Source organism: Lolium rigidum, chromosome 6, assembly GCF_022539505.1.
Source record: "Lolium rigidum isolate FL_2022 chromosome 6, APGP_CSIRO_Lrig_0.1, whole genome shotgun sequence".
NCBI lineage: Eukaryota > Viridiplantae > Streptophyta > Magnoliopsida > Poales > Poaceae > Lolium > Lolium rigidum.
In genome coordinates, this window is record NC_061513.1 from 1,089,874 (window position 1) to 1,101,915 (window position 12,042).

Here is a 12,042-nt window from a genome sequence, read left to right on the forward strand (position 1 = left end):
AGCTGGAGCTCCACGTGAGGATGTACGACGACCCGCCCAGTTTCGACGCTGACGACAACCTCACCGACGCAAAGAACAGGGAGCGCCTCATGAAGGTGCTCCTGTCGCTCCAGGCATTCGCCCTCAGGCTCCAACCCAAGCAAGCCTAAGTGGTGAAGAAAAAACCCGGAGGAAGCGTATGTAACCATTACGTATGTGCTGCATTACTACCATGTCCCGTGTTTGTGCACCATTGCTGTGGTTTTACTCTGCATTACTATACCCTGCGTCGTATTTCTACACAAGTGTTTCCGGTCTTTTAGACAAAAGGTAGTGCTAGTGTAAGCGTGTGACAACAATAAATCGCTATTGTGTGCTATGTTTGGCTTAGCTTAATAAATTAAATATTTTGTGCTGTTAGTATAATTCCATCATTCTTTTATCTATTTTTTTGTTACCACGTTCATTTGTTGTATCTGTGATGCTGGGTCAGCTAGACTCCTCATGTCTCTGAATCCTTTTTCTTTACCCTCAAGGCCAACCTAGTAGTTTTAAAGATTAGTCAATGATTTTATTTAATTATATACGAGCCTGTTCGATTCAATTACTGCGCAAGTGTTTGTGCTCTTCTAAGCGCGTGACAGTAATAAACCGCTAGAGATTTGCTCAATCCTATGTATCTAGTACTTGCTTTGCTTGGTAAATTCAACATTTTCATAGTTATTCAACATTTTATGCTCTTCACATTTATTCCATCATTTTCATCATCCTTTTTCTCTCTCTTTCTATTCCCACGTTTTTGGCGTATTTGTGTTGTTGGGACAGGTCGACATCTCCAATCCATTTTCTTTATCTTCAAGGCTAAGATGGTTGTTTTAAAGATTACTAGACCATGATTGATGGTTTGAGAACATATGGACAATTCTATGTTATGTTAAAAGATGTATTTTTATCTGGGGTGTAATGGGCTACATAAGTTTTGCTTTTTAACCCTTATAAGCTTGTGGCATGTGAACGTTACATTTTGGCTGCATTCCGTTGATCGTTAGCTGAGTTTGTCTATCTAGTTAGTTGAAATGTCAGTGGAAAGAAAGGTCCTGGTATATTATGATTTTCAGTTACCATAAATTATGTTTTGTAATTAATAAAAACAGCGAGTTGGCAATGTAGAAAAGAAAATTGTATCTCAGTTGCCAACTCGATGTCTTTTCTTCAACTACTTTTTTTTTACGCATCGGATGCTTGGCATCCATGAGCATGAATGAATTATTTGACATGTTCGTTGCTACAAACCTACAGTAGCCCCGTTTGTTCTCTCTAGATCAGTATAAGAGAATTGCATTCGGTGCTTGAAGGAAAGAAGGACCGACGGCAGCAGTGGCAAGAAGTAATTGACTCTATATGTAGACATAGCTATTAAATTGTTTTGGTCATGGTCGGCCTCTAAATTTATTTTGTATGTTGGTTCATACAAAGATAACCTGGGGGTTGTAGCAACATCTCCAGAGTTTACTAAAATAATGACATCCAACATCTATCTTATGGGACATTTAACAATTAATGCTTGCATAATGTCCTCTAGACTGAATGACACATCATCTATCCAAAAGAATGCTGAAAACAACATCCAGTTTGAACTGAAGCTGATGTGCATGCAAAATGCAACATGAGGAAAGAAAGCATACAAAAAACAACTCCATATGCAGGCATGAGTTTCCAACGTCTTCATTTGCTTATATACCACGCACCGGGTTGAGGACGAGATTCAGGAGGAGGATGTAGTCAATCAGTGGGAGGTACCATCCTCCGTGGTTGTCAATGGTACCACATCTAGATGGAGAGGCTTTGGCTGTAGGGTTCAATGGAGGGCGGTGGCTACGGGAGGGAGAAAGAGGAAGAATGGCGTAGTAGCTAGGGTGCAACAGGTAGGGCGGGACTGTCCTCGCCTTTTATCAGGGGCCGTGCTTTTCCGCACCGCACGCCGCGTTCAAAATCCCGCGCGAGATGTCTAATCCTTTATATTTCGGGAATCAACCAATTACCAAAAAAGGAAAGGAGAAGTGGTTGGAGGTGACTTCGGTTTAACTGAATGTAGGTCAACCTTGGTGTAGCCAGACCCAAAACTGAAACGTCAACCAAACATGCCCTATGTGGTGACTTCGATGGAAAACTAATACAAGGCTAGCCCCATTTGTTCTTCAATTCAAAGCTGCTATATAAACCAAAAACTATTTTGCTCGGCCCTACTGACTTATAAAGCTAGCGGCCATATACCAAGTCCCTTAAGCGAAACTGGACTCATTAGATCTAAACTGAGGAACCCTCCCCCGACCTAACCCTCCCCCGACCTAACCCTCCCCCGGGTGGCGGCGCCGCGCCACTCCGGGGAGCCCTCCCCACCGGCCCTCCCGCCCCCTCCAGCCCCTCCCTCCCCTCGCCGCCGCCGCCGGAGGTGTCGCCGGGCAAAGCCCGTGTGGCATGGCGGCGGCGGGGGCTTCAGACGGTCGCGATCATGGGGGAGGGGGGCGGCGCTCCCGATCTCTTGTGGTGGTGGTGGTGCGCGGCGTCGGCGGCCGGAAGGCGAGGCGGTGGCGGTGGTGGCATGGCCGGATCTTGGTCCTTGGGGCCTGGAGGCGGTCGTGCTGCTATGCCTTCTCCTCCGCGCGACGGGCCGCTCCGCCCGCATCACATGGGAGCCGGGGCAGCGGCCCCGGGCATGGCGGCGGCGACCTCCTCTCCCGGAGGGGACGGCCTCTTTGGGATCTGGGGTGGGGGATTTTGGGATCCCACTCAGATCTCCGGCGGTGAAGATCCAGTCGACGACGAGTTTTGGGTGACGGGGCAGCCGGTGAAAACCGCGCTTTGATCTCGGTCTTAGCGGATGATGGCGGCGTCGATTGGCGTCGTTACCTTGTCGAAGGCATCATCTTTGCTTGCCTCGGCACTACACTCAGCGAGTTGGGGATGCGCGGCTGCCGGTGAAAACCGTGCTCCGACTTCGGTCTTGGCGGGCGATGGCGGCGTCACACGTCGTAACCTTCTTGAAGGCATCGTCGTCGCAGCTCTGTTTCTACCCACTCGTGCTGCTCCGGGGAAACCTTAGATCCGGGTCTCCCGGATCGGACGATGGCGACGCTACCTACGTCGTTCTACCTCTTGGGGCATCGTTTTTGGAGCAGCTGGCTGGATGGTGGCGGATGTTGGTGGAGTGGTATTCATCTACCACATCGCCGGCGCTGAGTCTCTGTGGCATGGTGCTGCGGGGTATCGACGACGGATGCGGGATGATGTATGCGGGCAGGATGGTGGAGCCGTCTGGCGTCATGGTGGCATCGACGGCAGGTCTTGCAAGGTTAATGCGATGATCTCTCTTGAAGATGGAGTCGAGGAAGACGGCGGAAGCAACTCCCGTGGCGTGGGCGTTGGCGTACGCCGAGAGTCTCGCTTGACCGGATGTGCTTCTCACCTGCTATTGGGCGGTTTGGGAAGGCATTTAGTTTTGGTTGATGTGAGTTGGCGTATTGTCACCCTCTTCATCCCACTGTAGGTATAGTTAGGTTGCTTCGAGATTGGTCTTTTGTATTGTTTCTTTGTAAGGTTCGTGAATAATCTAATAAAAAAGCCGTGTGCATCCTTTGGATGCAGAAGCTGGGGCGATATTTCCCCCATTTCGAAAAAAAATTAGATCTAAACTGCCACCTATCAAAAGGTGAAAAGAGTTTACCCATAGACAGGTCGCATAGAATTATTTTTCCTATATTGTGGTGTGGCGTGGAAGAGTACCACTTTCTCCACAGAAAAAGAGAGAAATTTAGAGTAGTCATGGACGGCTAATTTCGGAGCAATATTTTAGGTCCTCCTCCCCGGCTGCTGGCTGCTGGCTGCTGCTGGTTGGGTGAGGTGCCTCCCTTGTATATATTTTTGTGGCAGAGTCATGGAGCTGGTGGATGTCATTTGGTCTTGATGGGGCAAAGAAGATTAATCAACCATTAACAAACCAAAAGATGGTAGCACTAAACCACTAGGCGGCTAGGCGCCGAAACATAGCGTCAAACACATCAATTAGTTTTGGCTCAAATTACAGTGAAGAATACTAATGCACGTACGCAAAATGGGTGGGAAGTGATAAAAAAAATGCTAAATGGGAGCAAGGTGGTCTGTGAAACAAGCCAATCAAAATTTTGGTGACCCAAATCGTACCTGAAACTTCAGATTTATCGTCGTGCGTCTACATATATTGTACCTTGCGTTTTTGAAAAACAGACTAGTTTGACAAGTTTTGGCGGTGAGACTGCGACAGACCTGTACAATGCGTCTACAAATTCGAGAGGTAGAGTGGTGAGCAGAGCAGAGCAAAACGAACCCGAAAGCTCACGACGCGCCCTGCACGGCAGGCATCCATCCGAAAGCCAACGCAGAGCAGCATGGAGGCCGCCGCCGTGAAGCCCATCCTCCGCGTCGCCGCCGTCTGCGGCTCCCTCCGCAAGGCCTCCTACAACCGCGGCCTCCTCCGCGCCGGTACACTCTCCCATCCCGCCTCTCTCCCTCCTCCTCCTCGCTGACCTTCTTCCTTGTTTCCTCTTCGGGGTTGACCAGCGGCGGAGGTGTGCGAGGAGTCCATCCCAGGGCTCCGCATCGAGCACGTCGGCATCTCCGACCTGCCGCTCCTCAACACCGACCTCGAGACCGCCGATGGAAGCTTCCCGCCCGCCGTCGAGGCCTTCCGCGACCAAATCCGCGCCGCCGACTGCTTCCTCTTCGGCTCGCCCGAGTACAACTACTCCATCGCAAGTACGTGCTCCCCTGCTCCTGCTCCTCCCATGCCCCCTCCTTAATTTTAGCCTCATTTCCGTGCCAAGACTTCTTTACCTGAAGCTGTATATGGTATTATGGTCAACTACTCTGCAGTTTAGGAAAACCTTTCTGAATGTCGCCTACATATGTTCCGGGCGTATCAGTGTGACTAGTGATGTTTTTCTGGAGCTGTCGGTAGGTGTATTCACATTTGGTTGCCATAGTGCAAAATTGGTGGAGTTTGATTCCCATGATGGACAGTTAGTGGAATTGATTCCCATCCCGTTGTGACGATGCTCAGTTAGTTTAGTCCTGTCGGGCATACATATATTGAAAACATGACCACATAGTACACTATAGATAAACTGCTAAAGTACTAATCACAGATACTATAAAATTGCTAGCACCAACTGAAAAAAGAGAATGAACACTTTGCCTGCACACTAAGCACGCCACCATGAAGTAGTGGAACCTCCTTTGTTCTTTTTCCTGCAGATTTTATTAAGGAAGAATCTCAACACTCTATCATGTATTCCTTTCCTTTCAGCGCAATTCAATGCAGTTCACTGACCACTGCTAGTGCTAACAATTGGCCTTTCTACTGCACAAAATATCCATCTGATAGTTCCCCAACCCTTGTCCAGAAGAAATCTCCTACGTTTTGCGGTTGTTACTCTGTCAAGTTTAGTTTAAATGATTGCTCATCCAAAAATATTAATTCGAGATGATTCTCTGTGAGTGTATATCTAAACTAATCAGACAGTCTGACTATGTTGGCAACCACAGTGATTTGGTTATACTATTTGTTCGAAGGGTCTAAGGTATTACTAATCATCTACTCATAGTGGCCACCTTTAGTAGTGTCTCTCAGCACTGCTAGTTATATGTGTCTATGTTGGCTGCAAACTACCCACATAAACGGATAGTAGTTGCCCCTGTTTTACTCCTATTGCTCGCAATGATTCTCGTTGATTTTGCTCTATTTTTGCGTGGCCTGTTTCTTGCCGTTTGACCAGGTGCAACATTTCTGAATGTTCACTTTGGGCAGTCCAATTGAGCAATATGTGTGTTTGTACTTGTATCTAGTCCATAGAATTGGAACTCAAAAATTATTGCAAGTACTAAGTGTATGATGTGCTGGTTCCTACATACACTGACATGGTAGAATGCCTTGCCCAGTTTTGACGGGGAATAAAATGATTGAGTTGGCTAACACCCTAAGACCCTAATATTAAATAACGGACATGCTGATATCTAGAGAAAACAAGGAAAAATTGCCCTGAAAAATCCAGTTGTTGTCGAGCTAGGCACAATCTTATATTTGCACAAAATGTCCTATAGTTGAAAGAAAACTACGAATTCCATGCCCCCAACGGGAAATGGGCGGCATGTTTAAGTGTTAGTTTGTCTTTCCGATGCTCGTTTATGTGCTTGCTGACAAGCTATGCATTTCAACTGTAGCCCCACTGAAGAATGCACTCGATTGGGCTTCTAGAGGAAAGAATTGCTGGGCAGACAAACCTGCTGCCATTGTCAGCGCTGGAGGTGGCTTTGGAGGAGGCAGATCGCAGTACCATCTCCGTCAGGTTGGGGTGTTCTTAGATCTTCATTTCATCAACAAGCCAGAGCTATTTGTCCAAGCATTTCAGCAGCCACCGAAGTTTGACAGTGATGGAAATCTTATTGACGCTGATATCAGAGAGCGAATCAAGCAAGTGCTGTTATCTCTGCAGGCTTTCACACTCAGAGTCCAGAAGTAAGATTGAAAAAACACATGATTGCGTTAATCTCACTGTGGGTATTGTATAATATGCCTTGTTTGATGTCAATTTTGCTTCACATTCGGATAATGTATTGTCAGGATACTGAACCCTGTAATAAATCCCCTGTTTCCTCATTTATATAGGGTTTAATGATTTGGCAACATCTATAAGAAACAAGGTCATGTTCCCCTTTCCCTATAATGATAGATTGACAGTTCACTTCTGTAAAGAATTTCGGGGGTTTATCAAACACTTTCTGCAATTGAGTTCCACGGTACACAAATTTGAGATTCTGCGTGATTGTCTGACTAAAATATTGGGTTTATATGATGTGCCAATTCTCCGATTGTTCTCATCGAGGTAAATTATCCCCTTTTAGGTCTAGTTATCCATCTACTGTTCCTGTTGACACATCATGTGGAAGTGGTCGCATGTCCAAGCGTACGCTAAGCTCCCAGTTGGTTGCGGCTGTATCTTCGCCAGGACAGAACAGATCGCCCCTCTTACATTTTGTGTCCAAAATTAAATTTCTCGTTAGTCAAAGGAGTGAGTGTAGTTTTGTAAAAGTGAAACGTTCGCAGGTGAGGTTTAGCCATGATCTTGCAAATTTAGCAAGACTAGAGAACCTCAATGCTACTTGGTTAGTTACTGGACCTGAAGCTGTCGTTTAGGCTCTTGATCTTGATCGACTTGTAATCTCTCATGCTTAATAAAGTTCCTATTTTACCCGCAAAAAAGAGAGAATTGATCAGCTTAACAAACTACATCAGATTGAACAACCTGAAACAAATGGCTTAGCAGATACAAGTACAGTAGCAGAGATACGTGCTAAAACTGAAAGTCACATCAACATTCTTTGAAGTCATGAAGTATTAGAAGCTCTAACCCATTTTAGCCGCCCACCTCCAAGACGTTTATTGTTTTTCGAAATAGGGACATCCCAGCCTCTTCATCGACCCTCCAAGACGTTAATATGTTAATATTATGACAAAACTAGTATAATCTTAATGTTCTGAGATGTAGACGTCAGTCAAAGCAGCCTGATGAGCCCGGGCCGGCAACTGGTAGCCAGAATTGACACGCTATTAGAGCATCTCCAGTCGCGTCCCCCAAACCGTCCCCCAAAGGGATTTGGGACGCGCCGGACAAAAAAAGCGTTCCAGCCGCGTCCCCCAAAGCCCTTTTTTGTCCGGCGCGCGCCCTATACGGTGTCCGGCGCCCCGAGCCCGTCCCCGTCCCACAGGGGACGCACCGGGGACGCCGGACACAACGAAAAGCGAGGCGGAGTGGCAGGGCCGACCCGTCGGCCGGCACAATTAATTTAAACCTAACCGTCGCCTACCTCGCGACGGAAGTTGGCTGGCGCGCAGCGACGGTGCAGTTCCCGCAGAGGGCGCAGCGACGCGTCCCGTCGCGTCTAGCTCTGCGTGCCGGCGTTAATGAGCGCCACCGCTCCTCCGCCTCCCTCCGGCCTATAAAAAGGGGCGCCTCTCATCGTCCCTCTCACACACAAACCCTAGCGCCTCTCTCCCAAACCCTAGCCGCCACCATCTCTCAACAAGACTCGACGCTATGTCTGGTAGAGGCGGAGGCCGACCTCGCGGCCGTGGTCGTGGTCGTGGTCGTGGCTGCGGCATAGCTGAACGCTCGCCGTCGCCTCCCACGCCGTCGTCTTCATCGTCGGAGATGGACGTGGAGCCGGACGTCCCGTTCGAGTTCGTCCACGTCCTCAAGGGCGACCCGCGCGGCATCCGGAGGCTGCCGGACTCCTTCGCCGAGTACGTCGGCGGCGTACGCCCGCGCACGATGCATCTGCGGGAGCATTCGTGCGGCTACTGCCGGTGGATCGTCAAGGCGATCTACGACGCGCGCGGCAAGATGTACCTCAACATCGGCTGGGTGAAGTTCGCGCGCCACCACAGCCTCGAAGCCGGCTTCATCCTCGTGTTCTCCTACTTCGGTAACAGGGACATGAGCGTCAAGGTCTTCGACGAGAGGCGCTGCCTCCGGGACTACCACGTCGACAGGGACGACGACAGCACCGACGAGGAGGACGACTGAATGAGTGTTGTTTCTTCGCAGCAAATACGTGCACGGAGGTTTCGCCTGTTCGCCTCATCGGTAGAACCAACAAGGGCACCATCCTCCCGCTGGATTTTCCGGCTTAGGTGATCTGGGTGTGCCCTCGAGTGTTCTTTCTTAGCAGCGAACACACGAAACCTTCGATGCACGGCCTAGTTAGGTTTAGTTTCTTTGCAATATTTTATATTTGTGTCCACCATGGTTCAAACTATGTATTAGTTTGTGAAAAACCATGTTCCAAACTGTGTTTTCGTGTAAACCACATTCCAAATTATGTATTAGTTTGTGGAAATTGAAATAAAAATGCCAGAAAAATTATTTTAAATGTCTGGGGGCGGCGTTTGGGGGACGCGGCTGACGTCCCCCAAACGCGGCACGAACAAAACACGTCCCCCAAACGCTCGATCCGGCGCGGTTTGGGGGACGGTTTGGGGGACGCGACTGGAGATGCTCTTAATATGCTTTTTGTACTAGTGACAATTCCTTCACTAGAAATGACCAGCTAGGCTACACTACTTCACGATAACATTTGCTCGTTGTCGCCTGAATTTTCATCATCTATCGGTCATTTCTCAATTACGTGCGCTGCCGATAAGTGGCTGTCGTACCTATGAGCAACGAATGACGCCAGCCGAGGGCGGCGGCGGGTCGTAGCTAGTAGGCTGGATACACAAGGACCGACCACCAACCTCTAACCACATTCAGACGGCACGTACGGTTCCTTCATAAATCCATGTCGGTGCCATGTACCGATCGATCGAGTTGGTCCCTGATCCCTAGCTGGTTGCTTCGACCTAACCAGGCTACCCACCATTATCTGATCCACCATTTTGGTTTTGCACAAATTATCAAAATCTTTTGCTATTAAGCCAAAAATTCCATACTAACAGTGCATAAAAGAGAAAAAACAGTGCAAAATGGGTGCAAAGGTAACCAACCGATCATTATTATTTTGGTAGAGATGCAAGTGGAGCAATATTAGGGTACCCTCTATCCTCTTAAGTGTAAAAAAATAAACCAACTTTTATAAAATGATGATATCATTATAAAGGTAGCGCATACCCTAATATTGACCCACATCACCACATGCACCTATATATTTTAGTGAACCACCGTTCATGATTATTTGTTCTCAGCCTCCACTAGATGGTGTGCGTCTAGGTACATTGTATGTTTTGCTTTTGAAAAATTTACATGCGCGTTGCTGCAGAGATCCTTTCAATTAAGACATGTATTGTGTAAATAAAAGGGTATAGGTCGAAAATTTGAACTTGTGTGAGATTAAGTTGTCACAATAGTTTAGATTGTAAACTTAATTTTTTTCGATAAAGGGAATATATTAATATCAAAAGATACCAATTACACCCAGCCTCTGCAACAACGCAACACCCTAATAGCGGTACGGCACAGCCAAAAAAAGAAAAGAAAACTAAGAAACAAAAGTCCCGCTATAGCATCCTAGGCTTAGCAACAACAATACAACCACCACCAAGATAACACCTGAAATACAGAATCTCCAAAAACGACGCCTCCAAGAAGGAAACGGTGCACCAGCGCTGTCGTCGCCCGACCAAAGATCTTAGGTTTTCACCCTTAAGATAGTCCCCGCTCTCAAAACAATGCCTCCAACAAGACCATTGCCAGGCACAATCAGTTAAGGTCAGACCTTGGGTTTTTACCACGAAAGGTAGGACTCTGAACTTCATCTGTGCTGCCGCCCCCACTTCCATATGACTGCTGCGAAGCCTAGGACACCAAGCAAGTCCCTCAACAACGCGGAGACTTGAACCTCCCTTAGTTATTCCTCTGCTCCGGCCTTCATGTTATTCCTTTCATCTGACTGCATCATGGAAAAATATGTCTCTTGATGCTAACACAGACCAGAGCTTCGTGCCGCTCCCTCCAGAACCAATCGGCCGGAATAAAAGCATGGGTGCACACGGCCGAATATCACCGATCCAGCAAACTCCAGGTAAAAAAGCACTATTATATTCGCCGGCGGCGCCTTCCGGAACTCAACACTCCTGCCAGATCGAGAGGAGCAAACCTCAGGTAAGTCTTCATCTTCGACCAAGAGAGACCCTAGGACCGCCGCCTTTATTCAGGTCGGGCCCCCACATCGGCGACCATTCCAGGCTGGCCACAGTTGCCGCCGGAGACACCAAGCGCAGATCGCGTTGTCAGGAGACACCGCACACGCCATGGCCACCACCGCAGCCGATAGCCAGCCCTCCACCGTACCGATGACATCAGCCGTCGCCGGCTTCCACGCCTCTCCACCTCGCCGCCAGAACGCGGTGACAGATCGAAAGACCCACCACCACCATCCGCAGGCCGACCATCTCCGCGAAGAAGAGGGCCGCCTCCACCGTCGAACCCAAGGCTGCTGCCCCGGGCGACCTCCTGCCGCGGGAGAAGCCCAAGATCTCCTCCACACGCGGGCGAGAGGCGGGGGGGGGGGGGATAGTGGCGCAGATCAAGGACATGGCTGCCGCCCACCACCAGCCACCTCCGGCGTGCCGTGGTGAGGAGCCGATGGGAGGCGGGGGGCGGGAGCGCAGACCAAGGTCTGGCCGCCGCCCAGCACCATCCACGTCTGATCCGGTCGCAGCGTCGAGGAGGGATTCCGGCCGCCGTCCCCAGCGCAGCAACGAGGAAGGGCCGCCGCCGCCACCACGCCCCGCGGTCTTTGTCCGGCAGCGCTACCGGCGGCGGCAGCGGGAGGCGGTTAGGGTTGGGAGGGGTTGCGAGAAGGGTTGGGAGGGCTTAATTGGTGTGGAATGGTTGTGTATTTGATGGCTAAAATTAGTGATGTGGTAGATACCTAAAACAATGAATGACATAGATATAGTTTACAGCCTACTTCTTTTGACGGCTTAGAAATGAAGACTCCTCATCCCAATTTCTATGATAAAGCGTCCATACTAGTGTGCTGCCAACAAAGGGCGGCAGTGCTACCTTAGGTGGGCGCCGACGGTACCAATGAAGGGAGAGGTGCTGCTAGCTATCCACACCCGTGTTGCAAGGAGCAATGGACAATGCTGCAAGCCGTTGGCATTAGTGCGGTCCGTCAGAGCCGAAATGCTGATTGCGGTAATACTGGCGAACTTTTTCTCAATTAATTGAAGGATTGGGAAAGCATACTGTACACTGTTACCCACCCTGGAATGCAGGGATCCGGGTAAGTTGCCCACGAAACGCCCAGCAATGCCCTAAATATTAGTGAGGTTTTTAGCTTTGTAAAAAAATAAGTAAAACAGATTGACAGTCTTAGGCCGTGTGTACCAACAGGTTCATTGACGCTGTGAGACTGCCACAATCTGTGTATAAATATTCGGGTCGCAGCCAGGCTTTCACGATCAGAGGCAGACTGGTGAGGAAAACAGAGCAGACCAAACACCCGGAAGCTCACGAGGCAGAAGGC

The 12,042-nt window shown here is 49.1% G+C and overlaps 1 protein-coding gene across 1 annotated transcript; it reads left to right on the top strand.

Moving 5' to 3' along the window:
- The first annotated feature begins 4,387 nt into the window (after window positions 1-4,387).
- LOC124661268 (probable NADPH:quinone oxidoreductase 1) lies at window positions 4,388-6,808 on the top strand. Its single transcript, XM_047199134.1, has 3 exons — window positions 4,388-4,497; window positions 4,576-4,770; window positions 6,235-6,808. The coding sequence occupies exons 1-3, from the start codon at window positions 4,404-4,406 to the stop codon at window positions 6,531-6,533; spliced, it is 588 nt and encodes a 195-aa protein (XP_047055090.1). The 5' UTR covers window positions 4,388-4,403; the 3' UTR covers window positions 6,534-6,808.
- Window positions 6,809-12,042: the final 5,234 nt, after the last annotated feature.